This window comes from Amblyraja radiata, chromosome 28 (genome assembly GCF_010909765.2).
Source record: "Amblyraja radiata isolate CabotCenter1 chromosome 28, sAmbRad1.1.pri, whole genome shotgun sequence".
Lineage (NCBI taxonomy): Eukaryota > Metazoa > Chordata > Chondrichthyes > Rajiformes > Rajidae > Amblyraja > Amblyraja radiata.
The window spans coordinates 31,080,644-31,100,596 of record NC_045983.1 but is presented as its reverse complement, the minus strand read 5'-3'; the positions used below and the strand labels follow the sequence as shown (position 1 = coordinate 31,100,596).

General features: G+C 49.1%; 1 protein-coding gene across 2 annotated transcripts in view; it reads right to left on the bottom strand.

Moving 5' to 3' along the window:
• The window catches only part of pitpnm3 (PITPNM family member 3), a 236,593-nt gene that overhangs the window by 119,524 nt on the left and 97,116 nt on the right, over window positions 1–19,953 (bottom strand). For both annotated transcript variants that reach the window (XM_033046226.1, XM_033046227.1), the window contains exon 3: window positions 15,384–15,491. In XM_033046226.1, the coding sequence (XP_032902117.1) occupies window positions 15,384–15,491 (108 nt within the window). The remainder of the gene's footprint in view (window positions 1–15,383; window positions 15,492–19,953) is intronic.

Below are 19,953 nucleotides of genomic sequence, written 5' to 3'. Positions count from 1 at the left end.
GCCCCAGTGAGACCACACCTGGAGTATTGTGTGCAGTTTTGGTCCCCTAATTTGAGGAAGGACATTCTTGTTATTGAGGGAGTGCAGCGTAGGTTTACACGGTTAATTCCCGGGATGGCGGGACTGTCATGTGCTGAGAGAATGGAGCGGCTGGGCTTGTACACTCTGGAGTTTAGAAGGATGAGAGGGTATCTTATTGGAACATATAAGATTGTTAAGGGTTTGGACACGCTAGAGGCAGGAAACATGTTCCCGATGTTGGGGGAGTCCAGAGCCAGGGGCCACAGTTTAAGAATAAGGGGTAAGCCATTTATAATGGAGAAGAGGAAACACTTTTTCTCACAGAGAGTTGTGAGTGTGGAATTCTCTGCCTCAGAGGGCAGTGGAGGCAGGTTCTCTGGATACTTTCAAGAGAGAGCTGGATAGGACTCTTAAAGATGGCGGAGTCAGGGGATATGGGGAGAAGGCAGGAACGGGATACTGATTGGGGATGATCAGGTAGTTGAGGCCAGTTCATTGGCTATATTTAGAGGGAGTTAAATGTGGCCCTTGTGGCTAAAGGGATCAGGGGGTATGGAGAGAAGGCAGGTACAGGATACTGAGTTGGATGATCAGCCATGATCATATTGAATGGCGGTGCAGGCTCGAAGGGCCGAATGGTCTACTCCTGCACCTATTTTATATGTTTCTATAACGTGGAACTGGTGTGAATCGTGGAATAATCGATGATCAGAGAAGCAGTGGGGTAATCGATGGCCGGTGATAAGACATAGGTAACATTTCCAATTTACATCCAAGGACAGCCTCTCTCCTTTGATATTAGACTAATTGACTGATTGTATGTGTGGCAAGGAACTGCAGAAGGTACACAAAAATGCTGGAGAAACTCAGCGGGTGCAGCAGCATCTATGGAGCGAAGGAAATAGGCAACGGTTCGGGTCGAGACCCTTCTTCTGACTGGAGAAGGGTCTCGACCTGAATCGTCACCTATTCCTTCGCTCCATAGATGTTGCCTCACCCGTTGAGTTTCTCCAGCATTTTGGTCTACCTTTGATTTTTCCAGCATCCGCAGTTCTTTCGTAACCATTTAATTGGATAAATCAGATAATTAATTGGCCAATTCTCATTGAGCGTGGAAGGAATGCACTGTTGGCATTTGGCCAAGGGGTAGTATTCGGTGCAAATCAAAGCTCCAAAGATAGGATAATTTAGTGTTATTGCACCTGCACAGTATTAGCTGAAACATCATCCACTACTTCTCATGATCGGAGAACTGTAGATTTCTCAAGCAATTGTGATCTGCACAAAACATCTTGCCAGGAGATCAGGTCCTCCACAAAGAATGACACAAAGAGCTGGAGTAACTCAGCGGGTCAGGCAGCACCTCCGCAGAACGTGAATAGGTGATGTTTCGGGTCGAGACCCTTGTTCAGACTGAGAGTCAGGGGAGAGAGAGGAAACTAGAGGTATGAAAAGGGACACGGCCAGCACCGATGACCCACCGGAAAAGGTGGAGCCCACAATGGTCCATTGTTGGCTGTGAAAGAGATGATAACGAAGGGATACGAACAGTGAAACTGGCAGGATTACTCGGGTGGGGGAGGGACGGAGAGAGAGGGGGTGCGAGGGTAATTTGAAATGAGAGAAATCAACGAATGGCCTCCTCTTGCACCTATGTTTCTATGTTTCTATGTCCTTGTTACTGGGTGTAGAACTAGTGTGAACGATTGTCGGCGTGGACCTGATGGGCCAAAGGGCCTGTTTCTATGCTGTATCTAGATAGGGCTCTTAAAGATAGCGGAGTCCAGGGATATTGGGGAGAAGGCAGGAACGGGGTACTGATTGGGGGACGATCAGCCATGATCACAATGAATGGCGGTGCTGGCACGAAGGGCCGAGTGGCCTACTCCTGCACCTATTGTCTATCTCTCTGTATTTTAAATAGCAAATTCAGTTCCCCGACAATGAAACAAACATTGACACACTGAATATTCGTGGATCATTGCTGCAGACTATCGCCTGCTTTTATTTAAATATCTTATTACAATATTATATTTGTTCCAACATCATATTTGTTCGAGATGCACATTGCTTATAATTCTAATAGCATAAATCTTCGTTGTCTCTGGGATTAATCTGTGTTTCTTTGGGATAATTTCACTTGGAAGTAATTTCATCCACATTGTGTTTGTCTTATTCCTTTGAGAGAAGCACTTCTTGCTAGAAATTTGGAGATCTAATGTGTTACTTATTGAGGTTTGGGGGGAGGGGGAGGGGGTATAATTGCCTTCACCAGATTATCGCTTCCACTAGCCCACCCACCCACTCCCCCCCATTCATTCTCGTTTGATTTTGAATCATCTATTGCAAACATCGCCCGGAGGAGCGGAGTTTGTGGCGGGCGTCTTCACAGGCTCGAGAGTGGGATGTTCGGAAGTCCGCCAGGCCGGTGCTGCTCCTCTTCCTGGAGGTGCTGCGCTTGGTCAGGCTGGCCGACCTGCCCTCCTTGGACCTGTGGCCATCGCGCGTCCCCTGGTGCCCGCGGCAGTCGGGCGAGCCCTGCGCCCCAGACCTCCTCAAGCTGATAGAGATGTCCTTGGATCTACTGGAGGAGCGGTCCTGGCGCGGCGGCGGCGGCGGCGGCATCTCCTCCTCGGGCGTTTGGCGAGGCGCTGGCCGTTCGGCCCTCGGGCACGCCAGGGCGCCTAGACCTCGGCTGGACTTGCTCCAGGGTTGGAGGTGTGCGCGGTGCGGGCACCTGCCGACTCGTGATGTCCCATGGTCTGGTACCCCGGCCGGTTGTCCTTCCGCCGTGGTCCTGGAAGCCCGAGAGCTAATTTTGGTGAATATTCTCCCCCCTAGTTCCTTCAAGCCTTGTTCTCGCTTGGCCGGCATCCTCGCTGGCTCGTCGGAACTCACCTTCTTGTGTTCCCGTCCCGGGAAGTGCGGCGCGTCTTTACGCGGGGGCCGGTAATCGGCCACTACTGCCCTCTTCACCTCCACCTTCTCCAAACACCTCTGGGCATCTGCCGGCGGGTTGCAGAGCGGCATGTAGAAATCCAGGGATATCTCGGACCCAACCGAATCGGGCGAGAAGCAGCGGGTGTCGTTGCCGGCGTCGGGTGGCCCGGAGATCGGTGGCGCCAGCGAGACTCCGGCGTCTTGGCTCCTTGAGATGTTTTTTCCTTGGCATGAGGACGGGTCGTGCTCCAATGTCTCCGCCGGCCCAGCCTCGCCTCTGGCCTCTGTGCTGTAGGTGGGATAAACCTCGCCAGTTGGACAGCTCCTTAATCCATCCAGGTATGTTTTGAAACTTGGGCTCCATTCAGAGGCAACTTGAGAATCAACAGACCCGCTCTTGGATGGAGACGGTCCGACAGATGGGGGGTCAGGAGGCTTCGTCTCGGGGGCAGCGGCTGGAAGCGAGTCCCGCTGGCTTTGCCCCACCGATCTCGCTAGACTAGCTTGCTTTTGGACACTCTTGTCCTTCGCCTCCGCGTCTTTCTTGCGCTTCCTTTCATAGTAGTCCTTCCACACCAGCACGGCGTAGTTCAGGTCCAGTTTCTTCTCCAGGATTTTCTTCAGCCCGTGAAACGTCTCCCCGCTTTTACGAGGTGGGATTTTTCTTGCCGTCCCCATGGCCTGCGCCGCCGGGGAAGACGGCGCTTGCTTGGGCCGCTCTGGAGGGATGGACCTTCTCGCCTGCTCTTCGCTCGGGTCGCTGAGAAACCGGCTCGCGTTGGATCCCAAGGGATGGGCATTGTCCACCTGTCCCTGGTCGGCGAGGTCTCCCGACGCTGCCCGTGTGCTCGCTTGAGCCGAGAACCCGTTGCGTTCCGGCGAGATGTTGAGCTTCATCTTCTCGCCGCTCAACCCGCACCTTTGGTAACTCGGCTCCTCTCGTCCCCCGGCCTCCACTTTCACCCAGTTGGACTCGCCGCCCCCAACCTTCTCCTGCTGAAGGTGCGACACTCTGGCCACGGGTTCGTGGCGATTCAGGCGACATTTCCCATTCCCTTCTGAGGATGGCATTGGGTTCGCGAATGGAGCGGAGACGGACAACTCTGGTGGTGGCGGCTGGAAATTGGCTTCGTTGGGCCGAGCAGATTTCCCAGCCCAGCCCTTGTCCCTCCGATCTACCCCGTTCCCCGAACAATCCACGCCGTTGGAAACGTTCTCCTTCTTGGCGAATGGCTCTGCTGCTCTGGGTCCTTCCGTGGCCATGGACTGTTTCTCTGGAAGAGGGAGGTAACTCTGCTCCGGGACCTTCTCTTCCGCGTGGACAGTCGCCTTGGAGAGAGGACCATTGGCCACCTTCTGGTGAGGGTACGTTCCTCTCTGCCTGTCCCACCTCTGGGCCTGTTGACCGTGCAGGTGGTCGGAGGGGAGACCACCAGAGATCTTCCGAGACCCTTCCACCATCTCCCGCCTGATCGAGGCTGGTTCTGGCGCGTTTGGTCGAATCTCTACGACTTGGGGATCCAGCGGCTCCTCTTGGTTGGTGTTCTCGGCCGTGGGGGCCACGAGTTGTTGCAAGTGCTCCTGCATCAGGGACAGTTCGGGGGACTCGCCCACGTCCTTTTCCGTCGCGTAGATGCCCCTTTTGGGGAAATACTTGCCCCCGCCTCTCTCCTTCGCGTCTCCGTAGGCCGGCTTGCAGACGTAGTCGGAGATGGACAGGAAAGTGCTGACCTCCGGGGCTGGGATGAAGTTGTTTTTGTCCACCGCCTGGTTGGCCGCGCAGCCCCCCCTGTTGAACTCGGAAGCCGGGACAAACAGGGGCTCGGGGAAGGGCGTGGACCGGCAGGACTCGAACCCGTCTGATTCCAGGACAGGCGCTTCTTCTCTCCACTCTGGTCTCCTGGTCGCCGCCGCTCGCTGCTTGTTCTTGGACGCGTGGGACAGGTGGCCGGCCGGTTCCAGGTAGTCGCTCTCCGGGTCAGATGCATGGTACAACACGTCGAAGGAGCGGCACTTGTGATGCTGAGAATCGCACCGCTGTCCTCCCACTCCGGTCAAGGGGTCCACCTCGTCTTCCTCCTCGTCCTCAGACCCAGTTGTGTAGTTGATGATGACATATTTCTGCTTGGTGGCGGGGACCTGGGACACGTGGAACCACTGGTACAGGTTCTTGCCCGGAGACCTCTTGGCTTTCCGCAGCTGCTTGGTGTCGAAGAAGCCCAGGATGGGTCTGTCCGACGCCGCCAGCTCCACTGAGTGGCATCGCTGCGGGTTCTTCTCTACCATGTCCAGCTTCACGTCGGCAGTCAGAGCCCCGACCGCTTCCATTCCTCGCCCGCTCCCCGACTGGCCCCCAGCTCCCTCCCCGATGGAGACTGCTTCGTGCAATGGTGGCGTTGGTCGTGACTGGGTCTCTTGTGACACAGACCCCACATCACAATGTCACCTCTGCATCGTCAGTGACAGCACAAAGGATCCCAACGCCAAGTCTAGGACCAAGGAACAGAGTGCAAACATAGATTGTGTCTTCCTCAGTGAAGACAGAACCAGAGTACTTGGTTTAACTAGTCTGCCGTTTCCTTGTTTCCCCCGTTGTAAATTCACCTATTTCTGGCTGGAATAAGAGACCTACATTTGTCTTCACTAATCTTCTCCTCTTCACATATCTTATACCAGGCATACAACCCCAAGCCAATTAACCCACACTCCTGCACGTCTTTGGAGTGTGGGAGGAAACCGAAGATCTCAGATAAAAACCCACGCAGGTCACGGGGAGAACGTACAAACTCCGTACAGACAGCATCCGTAGTCAGGATCGAACCCGGGTCTCTGGCGCTGTGCAAACTGTACCTCGGTACACGTGACAATAAACTAAACTAAACATAGAAACGAAGAAAATATGTGCAGGAGTAGGCCATTCTGCCCTTCGAGCCAGCACCGCCATTCAACGTGATCATGGCTGATCATCCAGAACCAGTACCCCGTTCCTGCTTTCTCCCCATATCCCCTGATTCCCTTAGCCCTAGGAGATAAATCTAACTCTCTTGAAAACATGCCTGCTGACCGACGTCTCTCTCTCCCAATCGGCGCCCTCGATCATCACTGTCTCGGGTTTTAAAATCCGGATTACAAAAAATGGGGGGGGATCGTCCCCCACCTCTAAAAATGGGGGTGGGTGGGGGGACTTCCGCCACTGACTGTGCTTCGTATTCGGTGTTTGACTGAACCAGACTAGGGGGTAAGATTAGGACCGGAATTACACACACACACACAGAATAATAATAATAATAATAATAATAATAAATTTTATTTATGGGCGCCTTTCAAGAGTCTCAAGGACACCTTACAAAAATTTAGCAGGTAGAGGAAAATCATGTAAGGGGAATGAAATAAATAGTAGAGACATGACTAGTACACAAAGCACCCCGAGGTCAGGATCGAACCCAGGTCACTGTTGCTGTGATGCAACAACTTTACCGCACAGTCCTTTTGTGTTCCTCGAGAATGAAAACAAGGCCCGATTTTAATATCTCACCTAAAAAAGATCAAAGTACTACACGGACATGCAATTCTAGATTATAGATGCTCAATTTGTGGTGCAAGACTTGAACCGTAGAATAAAAGGTCATGTTTATTTTTTATTTAGTTTAGTTTAGGAATACAGCGCAGAAAGAGGCCCTTCAGCCCACCGAGTCCGCACCGACCAACGATTCAGATTCAGATTCAGATTCAGATTCAATTTTAATTGTCATTGTCAGTGTACAGTACAGAGACAACTGGAAGAGCGACATAGCGGTGTAAGGGGAATGAACTGGTACTATCCTACACACACTAGGGACAAGTCACAATTAACAGAAGCCACATTAGCCGACAAACCTGCACGTCTTTAGAATGTGGGAGGAAACTGGAGCACCCGGAAAAAACCCACGCAGGTCACGGGGAGAACGTACAAACTCCGTACAGACAGCACCCGTAGTCAGGATTGAACCTGGGTCTCTGGCGCTGTAAGGCAGCAACTCTACCGTGACGCCCCGATTGAAGATATTTGCTTGCTATGTCACATAGAAACATTGAAACATAGGTGCAGGAGGAGGCCATTCGGCCCTTCGAACCAGCACCGCCATTCATTGTGATCATGGCTGATCGGCCCCAATCAATAACCGGTGCCTGCCTTCACCCATATCCCTTGATTCCACTAGCCCCTAGAGCTCTATCTAATTCTCTCTTAAATCCATCCAGTGATTTGACCTCCACTGCCCTCTGTGGCAGGGAATTCCACAAATTCACAACTCTCTGGCTGAAAACGTTTTTTCTCACCTCAGTTTTAAATGGCCTCCACTTTATTCTAAGACTGTGTGGCCCCTGGTTCTGGACTCGCCCAACATTGGGAACATTTTTCCTGCATCTAGCTTGTCCAGTCCTTTTATGATTTTATATGTTTCTATAAGATTCCCCCTCATCCTTCTAAACTCCAGTGAATACAAGCCTAGTCTTTTCAATCTTTCCTCACATGACAGTCCCGCCATCCCAGGGATCAATCTCGTGAACCTACGCTGCACTGCCTCAATCGCAAGGATGTCCTTCCTCAAATTAGGAGATCAAAACTGTACACAACACTCCAGATGTGGTCTTACCAGAACCCTATACAACTGCAGAAGAACCTCTTTACTCCTATACTGAAATCCTCTTGTCACCTGGAGCTAAATGGAACAAGTCCTACTTGATGTAGAAGGTCTACCTCTTGAATTGCCTTTAATAACCCAGTTGAGATAAGCATTCAGCCTGAAATATTGTGGCTCTGTCTGGCTCAGGTATCAGATCGGAGGATGATCTTAGTTCCTGTGTTTCCATTGTCAAGTCTATCATATTGGAAGAATTTCCGTACAAAAAGATAGAACTCAAATCACACAGACCCCGACCAAATCACACTTGCTTCACCTGATAATACGTACCTTCTTCTTATCGATCCACACACAAGGTTAGAAGTTGTTCAGCCAGAGCTGAACCCACTTCTCTGCATCTGCGTACAATGGAGAATGTGAGTCTGAAGAAGGATCTCGACCCGAAACGTCACCTATTCCTTCGCTCCATAGATGCTGCCTCACCCGCTGAGTTTCTCCAGCAGTTTTGTCTACCTTCGATTTTTCCAGCATCTGCAGTTCCTTCTTAAACATGGTGTGTGTCTTGTCGCTTCTTGTCGCGGAGCTGCGGGCGGCGGCGCTGAAACTTTACATCGGGAGCCTGGGATCTCTCGATGAGATCGCCAGTTGAGCTCCATTCGGCGCGGCCTTGTCGGCTCCGGAAGCCACGGTCTCGAGTAGGGAGGCGGCCGTTCCAGGGTTCCCATGCCGCTGAGAGGACTCTCCCGACGCCGGAACATCATCACCCGGCGAGGACGGCCTGGAACATCGGGCCTCCGTAGAGGCAACTGTGGAGGCCTCAATAGGCCCGACTATGGGTGGACATTGGGGATGGGACTGGACTTTGTGCCTTCCCTCATAATGGGAACCATTGTGGGGGGATGTTTTTATGTTAAAGCTATTTATTATTGTTATGTTTGTATTCTTTCTTATGTGCTGCATTGGCAAAAGGAGTTTCACTACATCTAGGTGTATGTGACAATAAATCAACCTTTGAACCTTTGAACCTTTGTGCGTGGTGGTGGAAAGATTGGTGGAAACAGGGCCGCGATGTGAGCGCTCGTTCCTTGAACCCCATATATAAGCACTAGGAAGATGTTTTAAGTTATTTAAAGTGGTTAATTATATCAGGATGGCCAGCACAAGCTCGTTCAAGCCTTCTGCACACAATACATAATAATTTCACTGGCAGACTGCATGTAGCCTTTACAATGGTCCCACATTCTCATCTAAAGACTGTTATTGCTTTTGAAAATGTTAAGAGATTAGCCATACAATCCAGAAGGTTTATAATTAGAAGATGCACAAAAGAAGACTGATAGGGTGAAAATTAATCTGTAGCAAAAGTAATTGCAGTCGTCATTCTCGCAGAAATTCCTCTCTGAGATTAGTGTTGCAATTAGATTTCCAACATTTGTTTTTTTTTTTAATAGCTCGTCAAACCACCAGCTTTTCTCATAAAACGGCTGGCCAATATTACTGACCGGCAACGTTAGAAATTAAATATCTGACCGCTTTTGAATAGTGGTGGAAAGTAAATATTTTATGAAGCTTTGAGCTTCGATCGCTGGTCGGTGCAATGTTGGACTTCACAGGACATTATTAGGTAGATCTTTGGCTTGCCTTTCTCTGTGGAACTGCAGCACTACAATGCCACAATACAACTATATTCTGCACTCTGTATCTTCCCCTTTCATAAATTCATTATCTGTGGAATTCTCTGCCACAGAAGGAAGCGGAGGCCAATTCACAGGATGTTTTCAAGAGAGAGGTAGATCTAGCTCTTCAGGCTAAAAATAGACTCACAGCTGGAGTAACTCAGCGGGACCGGCTGCATCTATGGAGAGAAGGAATGGGTGACGTTTCTGGTTGAGACCCTTCAAGGACTTGACCCGAAATGTCACCCATTCCTTCTCCAGAGATGCTGCCGATCCCTCCGGGTTACTCCAGCTTTTTTGTAACTATCTTCGGTTTAAACCAGCACCTGCAATTCCTTCTTATACACAGGTCTTAGGGCTAACGGAATCAAGGGATATGGGGAGAAAGCAGGAATGGGGTATTGATTCTGGATGATCAGCCACGATCAAATTGAATGGCGGTGCTGGCTCGAAAGGCCGAATGGCCTACTCCAGCACCTATTTTCTATGTTTCTATAGGGGCTATGAGCAAAATTAGGCCATTCGGCCCATCAAGTCCATTCAATCACGGCTAATCTATCTTTCCCTCACAACCCCATTCCCCTGCCTTCTCCCCATAACCCCTGACACCCGTACAAATCAAGAATCTATCTATCTCTGCCTTAAAAATATCCATTGACTTGGCCTCCACAGCCTTCTGTGGCAATGAATTCCACAGATTCACCGCCCTCTGACTGAAGAAATTCCTCCTCATCTTCCTAAAGTGACGTCCTTTAATTCCGAGGTTATGACCTCTGGTCCTAGACTCTCCCACGAGTGGAAACATGCTCTCTGCATCCACCCTATCCAGGCCTTTCACTATTCAGTAAGTTTCAATGGGGTCCCCCCTCATCCTTCTAACCTCCAGTGAGTACAGGCCTAGTGCCCTCCAACTCTCATCACCTGTTAACCCACTCATCCCTGGGATTATTCTCGTAAACCTCTCCAGAGCCAGCACATCCTTCCTCAGATAGGCGGCCCGAAACTGCTCATGATACTCCAAGTGCGGCTTGACCAGCATTACATCCCTGGGGTCAAGGAATGAGCGTTCACATCCCGGCCCCTGTTTCCACCAATCTTTCCACCATCGAAGCACAAGAAGCGCAAGACAGACACCATTGTATGCAGATGCCGAGAAGTGTGTTCAGCTCTGGCTGAACATGTCCTGATCTTGTGATGCGGACTCGATAAGAACGGCTGACAAAATCATGAGGATGGCTGAATAAAACCATCGGGACTTCCCTTCCTTCAATCCGGGACATTGCGTGCAAACGTTGCTTGTCCAAGGCCAACGGCATTATAAAAGACCCCACACATCTCCATCATGGACTGTTCACTCTGCTGCCTTCGGGCAAAAGGTATCGCAGTATAAATGCGGTTCCCGGAGGTTGCAGGTGGTTGCCGGAGGTTGCGGGTAGTAGAAGCAGGTAGGGAGACTGACAAAAACCTCCGGGAACCGCACGGAAACCTTGGGTGGGGCGCAAAGTCTCCAGAGGTTTCCGTTCAGGTTTCCTAAGTGGGACAGGGGCATAAGGAGGAGAACGGCCAGGGTTTTGCAACAGCTTCTTCCCCCGAGCCACCAGACTCTTGAATTCCATATAATGTGCTGCCACTATGATCTATTTCATCTTTTTATCTATTTTATCCTTTTGTTATTTTACGTTGCACGGGGAGCCAGATACAACAAAACTTCGTTCAGACTTGCATTTATTGGTGTATTTTTGAATGACAATAAAGTCTTTGAATGATTGAAGAAGATTACATCCCTGTTTTTGCTGTATTAGATTGTGTCCAGGTAGACTATTATCTGACCTGTTTGCAGAGCATGCAATACAAAGAATTAGAATTAGAATTAGAATTAGAATTTTCTTTATTGTCATTCAGACCTTACGGTCTGAACGAAATTTCGTGCCTGCAGTCATACATACAATAATACAATAATAAACAACAGTAAACACAAATTAACATCCACCACAGTGAGTCCTCCAAGCACCTCCTCACTGTGGTGGAGGCAAAAATCTTAGGGCTGCAGTCTCTTCCCTCCTCTTCCCCCTCTGCGCTGCGGCGATTCCCCACCGGGCGATGGTACAAACAGTCCCGCGGCTCACCGAACCCCGCAAACGGGCCGGCTCAAACACCGCGGCCCGGGGTAGTCGAAGCTGCCGCCCTCCAGTCCAGCGGACGCAGCCGCTGGTCCGCGGCTGAACCCCGGACTCAGGTCACCGCCGCCAGAACGCCGTCTCAGCCACCCGAGCATCGTTCCAGCCCCGAGCCGGATCGCCCTCACATGAGTGCCGTTCCTCCCTCGAGCTGGGCCGCTCCGACGGGAGCGCCGTTCCTCCCTCGGGCTGGGCCGCCCCGACGGAATGCCACAGCCCCTCACGGGAGAGTCTCAGCCCCGCGCCAGGCCGCCCTCACGGCCCCTCACAGGAACACCGTTCCAGCCCCGAGCCGGACCGCCCTCACGGGAGCGAGCCCAGGGCGAGTCCTGACTGGCTCTGCCTCCGGAGTCTCGAGGTCGCCAGCTCCGCCATTAGGCCTCAGCGCAGACGGAGGCAGAGAAGGGGGATACGACAAAAAAGTCGCATTCCCCCGAAGGGAGAGACAGCAAGCCCCGTTTCAACCCCCCCCCCCCCCCCACATAAACACAACCTAAAAACCAAAAACTTAACTAGACAAAACGAAAAGAAATAACACAAAAAAGTAAAAACAAACGGACTGCAGGCGAGCCGCTGCTGCCAGGGCAGCGCCGCCACTTCCACTACCTCGGTACACATGACCAGAATAATAACAGTCAGAGTCATGGAGTCTTGCAGCATGGAATCTGGACCCTTCAACCCAAATTGCCACATTACACTAATCTACACTAGTCCCGCATTTGGCCCAGATCCCTCTAAACCTGTCCTATCCATCTACCTGTCTAAATGTGCCTTAAACGTTACGATAGTACCTGCCTCAACTACCTCCTCTGGCAGTTCGTTCCATACACCCACCATCATTTGCATGACAAAGTTACCCCTCAGATCTTTCCCCCCTTCACCTGAAATTTATCTTCTCTGGTTCTTGATTCCCTAACTCTGAGCAAGAGACTCTGTGCATCTACATGATGTTATACACCTCTACAAGATCACCCCTCATCCTCCTGCACTCCAAGGGCCAGAGTCCCAGCCTGCTCAACCTCCCTCTGTAGCTCAGGCTCTAGAGTCCTCAACATCTTTGTAAATCTTCTCTTCTCCCTTTCCAGCTTTAGGAGAGCTCCACTTCCCCTCACCCCACTCACCAACAACAACACCACAGTCACATCTGTGGGGTCCTTTAAGTTACTTGGAACCATCATCTCCAAGGACCTTAAATGGGGGGCTACCATCAACTCCACAGTCAAAAAGGCCCAACAGAGGATGTACTTCCTGCAGCAGCTGAGGAAGCACAATCTGCCACAGGCAATGATGGTCCAATTCCACACAGCCATCGTAGAGTCTGTCCTCACCTTGTCCATCATGGTCTGGTTTGGCTCAGCTACCAAGCACGACACCTGGAGGCTGCAGCGAATCGTCCGATCAGCTGAGAAGGTTATTGGCTGCAACCTTCCCTCCATTGATGAACTGTACACTGCAAGGGCCAGGAAGCGAGCGGGCAAGATCATCTCTGACCCCTCTCACCCTGGCCACAAACTCTTTGAATCACTTCCCTCTGAAAGGCGACTCCGGATTGTCAAAGCTGGCACAGCCAGACATAAAAACAGCTTTTTTTTCCACGAGCAGTAGCTCTACTCAACAACCAAAAGTCTGTAGCCTCCTTCTGCTCTGATATTTGATTATATTCACATGTTCAAACTATAATGTTTTATTCTTAATAGTTTACTGTATGTCGTGTTGTTACTTGTGAGCAGAGCACCAAGGCAAATTCCTTGTATGTGAATACTTGGCCAATAAACTTATTCATTCATTCATCTGATAACATGCTGCCCAAAACTAAATACAATACTCTAAATGCATCCTCAACAATGTGTTATACAACTGCAACATGACCTCCCAACTCCTATACCAGAGGATATAGGTTTAAGGTGAGGGGGCAAAAGATTTATTAGGAATCTGAGGGGTAACTTTCTCACACAAAGGGTGGTGGGTGTATGGACTGAGCCGCCGGAGAAGGTATGCAACATTTAAGAAACATTTGGACAGGTACATGGATAGGACAGGTTGGAGGGCTGCGGGCCGAACGCAGGCAGATGGGACTAGTATAGACGGGACACGTCGGTCGATGTGGCAAGCTGGGCAGAAGGGCCTGTTTACACACTGTATGACTATGATTTAACAGAAATTTTTTTTTTTTTAATATATTTTTATTAGAAGTAGACATATTATAAAGTATAGTTACATATTATAGTAAAAAGACTTTTCATATACATCAGTCATACATTATTAAAATTTTCAATTATCAATTACTTCTGCTTCTAGTGTTTTTATTTTTTATAGAAAGAGAAAGAAAGAGAGGGTAGAAAGTTACAAATTTAAAAAAAACAGAAAAACAGAGGAGGTGGAATGTGTTACCTGTAATACGTCAATGGAGATAGGTTCGTAGATTATAAAGTATAGCTTTTCATCTGTTCCTGAGTTCAAGTTTCAGTTGGGTCCTCGTGCTGTGCCAATCTATCCCTTCAGATAGTTAATGAATGGAGCCCAGATTTTATCGAAAATATCTTGTTTGTCCATTAAGACAAGTCTAATTCTTTCTAAGTATAGGGTCTCCGACATTTTAATTGTGGGGGTTGTAGGGCCTTTCCAAAATTTTAATATTAATTCTTTCCCGATTATTATACTGTAGTCGAGGAAATTTCTTTGGTTTGTTGTGAGTGTTAAACTTTGTTCTGATATTCCAAGTATTATTAATTTTGTGTTTGGGTCCAGTTTTGTATTAATAACTTCTGAAATTATTTCAAAAACATCAGTCCAGAAATGTTTACGTTTTATACAGTTTGCAAACGTATGTGTTAAATTAGCCTCTAGATGTAGACATTTATCACAAATAGGAGAGATTTGTGGGAAGATTCTATTTAGTTTTATTTTAGAGTAGTGTAGTCTATGTAAGACCTTGAATTGCATTAAAGTATGTCTGGCATTTAATGAACATTGATGTATTTGTTGTAAACTTTCGTCCCACATATCTTTCGTGATAGGATGACCTATTTCATTTTCCCATTTGTATCTATATGGTTCGGTCATTTAACAGAATTTAAAACCTGTTTTTTTGGCAGATACAAATCAACCTTCATTTTCAGGCATTGTATTTCAAATGTTATCAATCTGTCCCCAGTGTGTTTAGGATAGTGTGGATAGTGTCATAGAGTCATAGAGTGATACAATGTGGAAACAGACCCTTCAACCCAACTTGCGCACACCAGCCCACATTACCCATCTACACTAGCCCCACCTGACGGCATTTGGTCCATATCCCATCTGGTCCAGTGCTAGCGTACGGGGCCATAGAAACATAGTGCAGGAGTAGGCCATTCGGCCCTTCGAGCCAGCACCGCCATTCATTGTGATCATGGCTGATCGTCCCCTATCAATAACCCGTGCATGCCTTCTCCCCATATCCCTTGACTCCACTAGCCCCTAGAGCTCTATCTAACTCTCTCTTAAATCCATCCAGTGGCTTGGCCTCCGCTGCCCTCTGTGGCAGGGAATTCCATAAATTCACAACTCTCTGGGTGAAGTTTACCTCAGTCTTAAATGGTCGGCGCGGACTCGGTGGGCCGAAGGGCCTGCTTCCGCGCTGTATCTAAAAGTCTGAGAGGCACCTTTTTTTTAACACAAAAGGTGGTATCCCATTCTCATGCCTTCTGCCCATAACCATTGACGCACTTACCAATGAAGTATCTATCCAATGACTTGCCGAATATAATAAATAAATACAATTAAAAACATCCATCCAAATTATTGACCCTTGAATTGGCCCAGATGACCTGAACATTATTATTAGTCAGACCCTAAGATATAGGAGCAGAATTAGGCCATTCGGCCCATCGAGTCAGCTCCGCAGTCATTGAGTACTTGGACCTGATGGCAGAGATGATGTGTCTGAGTTGTGAACAAACAAGTCTTACCTTGGCCATCGTCCAATGTTCCAATGGTCTCAATCTGTTCCACCAGGTCGTTCGAGTTCCACGTGCTCAACCCTAGCAGAAGGGCATGTTTACCTTCCGCCACCTCATCTACAAAACAGATGAAAGTTGCAAAGCCAACTGTTGTTCACAAGACAGACACAAAAAGCTGGAGTAACTCAGCCGGGTCAATCAGCATCAGGAGGAAAGGAATGGGTGATGTTTCGGGTCGAGACCCTTCTTCAGACTGAGAGTCGGGGGGAAAAGGGAAACGAGAGATATAGACGGTGATGTAGTGAGATGTAACATGTTATTCGTACCATGTGAATGCCATTCAGTTCTACCTTGAGGTTTTGGTTATGTCATTCAATTAGTTTAGTTCAGAGATACATCGCGAAACCAGGCCCTTCGGCCCACCGAGTCCGCGATGACCAGCGATCCCAGTACACTAGCATTATCCTAGGGACAATTTACAATTTTACTGAAGCCAATTAACCTACAAAACCCGTACATGTGGGAGGAAACCGGAGCACCCGGTGAAAACCCACGCAGGTCACGGGGAGAACATATAAACTATGTATAGAGAATAGCCGTGGTCAGTATCGAACTGGTGTCTCTGGCGTTGTAAGGTAGCAATTCTACCGCTGCGACACCGTCCTGCCCCGTGGGTGGGAAGGAAGTGCAGATGTTGGTTTATATCAGAGATAGACACAAAGTGCTGGAGTAACTCATCGGGACAGGCAGCATCTCTGGAGAAAAGGAATGGGTGACGTTTCGGGTTGGAACCCTTCTTCAGACTGAAAGATAGAGAAGGCCGGAACAAAACATGGCCGGCAACAGAAGGGTGGAGCCCACAATGGGCCATTGTATGTCTTCCAGGGAGATGCTAACTGCATTTCGAATATTTGATGTAGTTCTAACACCCCCCCCCCCACCCCCCCCCCCACCCCCCCCCCCCCCCCCCCCCCAATATAGGAAGGACATGGAGGCTTCAGAGAGGGTGCAGAGGAGGATTACCAGTCTGAAGAAGGGTCCCCACCCGAAACGTCATCTATTCCTTTTCTCCAGAAATGCTGACTGGCCCCCTGTGTTACTCCAGCACTTTGTGTCCATTGCCAGAATGACGCCTGGATTAGGTGCTGATAGCTACAGGGAGAGATTGGGCAGACTTGGATAGTTTTCTCTGGAACGCCAGAGGTTGAGGGGAGACTTGTTAGAATTATAATAAAATGATGAGAGGCGTAGATATCGTAGAAAGTCAGAATCTTTTTCCCGGGATGGAAAAATCAAATACGAGAAGGCAAAGCTTTACAATGAGAGGAGAAAAGATACATAGAGGAAAAATAAATAGGTGCAGGAGGAGGCCATTCAGCCCTTCGAACCAGCACCACCATTCAATATGATCATGGCTGATCATCCAAATTCAGTAGCCCGATCCTGTTCTTTACCTGTATCCCTTGATTCCGCTAGCCCTTAGAGCTAAATCTAACTCTCTCTTGAAAACATCCAGTCAATTGGCCTCCACTGCCTTCTGTGGCAGAGAATTCCACAGATTCACAACTCACTGGGTGAAAACGTTTTTCCTCATCTCAACCCTAAATGGCCTACCCCTTATTCTTAAACTGTGACCCCCCTGGTTCTGGAAGAGGTGATGTTACACGATAAGTTTTTTATTTACGTGGTGCGTGGAGCGACGGTGGAGGCAGACACGATATTGTCAAGTGTGTGACTTTTGGATGGGCACGTGGGGATAGGCAGGGAATGGAGGGATACGGATCACTGGCAGCAGAGATCAGTGGAAATGTGTGGGGAGGAACTGCAGACACTGGTTTACACTGAAGACAGACGCCACACATTCCTTCTCTCCAGAGATGCTGCCCGTCCCGCTGAGTTACTCCAGTTTTTCATGTTTGTTCTTGGGACTAGGGTGTAGCTAGTGTTAATCGCGATATGGCCATCGAATAGACGGCAGTGTGGGATGTGACATGCTGGCGGCTTGTGGGCTTCACATCTTTACTGACAAATGATATGGTCGCCCAGCCAAATGTTACCACATACTTCATTCTCCTAATCATACTCATCAACCCACCACAGCTTTATTCTCTTGGAAACCAACAACCTTATGGCAAACGTAAGTGACTCCAGGACAAACTCTGGTTAAAGACCAGTGGTTTATCATCATTCCAGATTTATCATGGGGGAGTCCAGAACCAGGGGCCACAGTTTAAGAAAAAGGGGTAAGGCATTCAGAACGGAGATGAGGAAACACTTTTTCACCCAGAGAGTTGTGAGTCTCTGGATGGTGGTTCTCTGGATGGAGGCTGGTTCTCTGGATACTTTCAAGAGAGAGCTAGATAGGGCTCTTAAAGATAGCGGAGTCAGGGGATATGGGGAGAAGGCAGGAACGGGGTACTGATTGTGGATGGTCAGCCATGATCACATTGAATGGCGGTGCTGGCTTGAAGGGCCGAATGGCCTACTCCTGCACCTATTGTCTATTGTCATTCAGAGGCAGTTCAGAGAAATGAAGCTACCAAACTGTTTCCAGGTGAGGGGAGACCTGTGTGTTACATTTGAAGCTTCAAAGCTCCCCCATCAGCCATTGTAAATTTAGTTTAGTTTGGTTTAGAGATACAGCGCGGAAACAGGCCCTTCGGCCCATCGAGTCCCTGCCGACCAGCGACCCACATTGACACCACCCAACACACACTGGGGACAATTGACACCACCCTACACACCTGTACGTCCTTGGAGTGTGGAAGGAAACCGATGATCTCGGAGAAAACCCACGCAGGTCACGGGGAGAACGTACAAACTCCGTACAGACAATCGAACCCGGGTCTCTACCGCTGCGCCATCGTGTCTGCCCAATTGTCCCCAGAGTGTGTGATAGTGTTAGTGTGCGGGGATCGCTCGCTGGTCAGTGTGGACTCAGTGGGCTGAAGGGCCTGTTTCCGCGCTGTATATCGAATCCAAACTTATGCAGATGCACAAAGCTTTAATATTCCACTGTTGTGTAAGCACAGTGTCGTCTGCAAAGCTACTCTCAGATAACATTGTGACAACAATCCCCTTATGTGGACGGCTGCTGCCAGAAACTTCGCCTGTCCCATCAGCTGCGGCTTCTAATCCTTCGGGACAACTTCAACTCCTCTGATTTGGCTCTTGTTTCAAAAACATTCATTTGGCATCTAGTGACAAACAGCTCTGATGAAACGCACAGTTCGTAACGGACCAAAAATAAACAGACACAAAGTGCTGGGGGAACTGACAAAGGTCAGGCAGCATCCATGGAGGGATTGGACGGGCAACGTTGCAGGTCGGGACCAGGATCTTATAGAAACATATATAATTCTTAAGGGATTGGACAGGCTAGATGCAGGAAACATGTTCCCGATGTTGGGGGAGTACAGCACCAGAGGTCACAGTTTAAGAATAAGGGATAGGCCATTTAGGACCGATTGAGGAACTTTTTCACCCAGAGAGTTGGCTGATCATATTGAATGACAGTGCTGGCTCGAAGGGCTGAATGGTCAACTCCTGCACCTATTCTGGATGTTTCTAAATGTTCGATGTTTCAGACTGATTGTAGACAGGGGTTGGGAGAGAGCTGGTAAAGAGGTGGGCATGGCAAGTGATAGGTGGAGGAATGTGTAGGAAGGAACTGCAGGTGCTGGTTTACACCAGAGGTAGACACAAAATGATGGAGTAACTCAGTGGGTCAGGCAGCATCTCTGGAGAAAAGGAATGGGTGACGTTTTCAGGTCTTCTTCAGACTCCAGAACTCTTGTCGGATAGAGGAGGAGAGCTTTAGTCAGGTTTGTTGTCTGAAGAAGGGTCTCGACCCGAAACGTCACCTATTCCTTCTCTCCAGCAATAGGGCGGCACGGTGGTGCAGTGGTAGAGTTGCTGCCTCACAGCCAATGCAGCGCCTGGAGACCCGGGTTCGATCCCGACTCGGGCGCTCTCTGTACGGAGTTTGCACGTTCTCCCCGTGACCTGCATGGGTTTCCTCCGGGATCTTCGGTTTCCTCCCACACTCCAAAGACGTACAGGTTTGAAGGTTAATTGGCTTGGTAAATGTAAAAATTGTTTCTAGTGGGTGTAGGATAGTGTTAATGTGCGGGGATCGCTGGTCGGCGCGGACCCGGTGGTCCGAAGGGCCTGTTTCCGCGCTGTATCTCTAAACTAAACTAAAAAAAAGACGCTGCCTGACCCGCTGAGTTACTCAAGCATTTTGTATCTATCTTCAGTACAAACCAGCATCTGCAGTTCCCTCCTGCACACAAGGCTTCAAGATTGTTGAGAAGCAAACAGCCACAATAAACACTAACTGGAGTACACCTCCTCTCCAGTACAATTCAGGACAACTTTTCAAAGCTTTTTAACCAGGGATTTCGCAAAGAATCGGAAGGAAATACCCCAAGCAGTCCAGACAATTATTTAATTATAGTTAAAGTACAAATGGGAAAAGTTATTTGAAAATCACCATGGTAACGACCGCTGAAAACTCCACTAGAAAAATGAAGCAGCAAATATGATGCAATTTTTTTTTAAATGAAGTGATATCGGG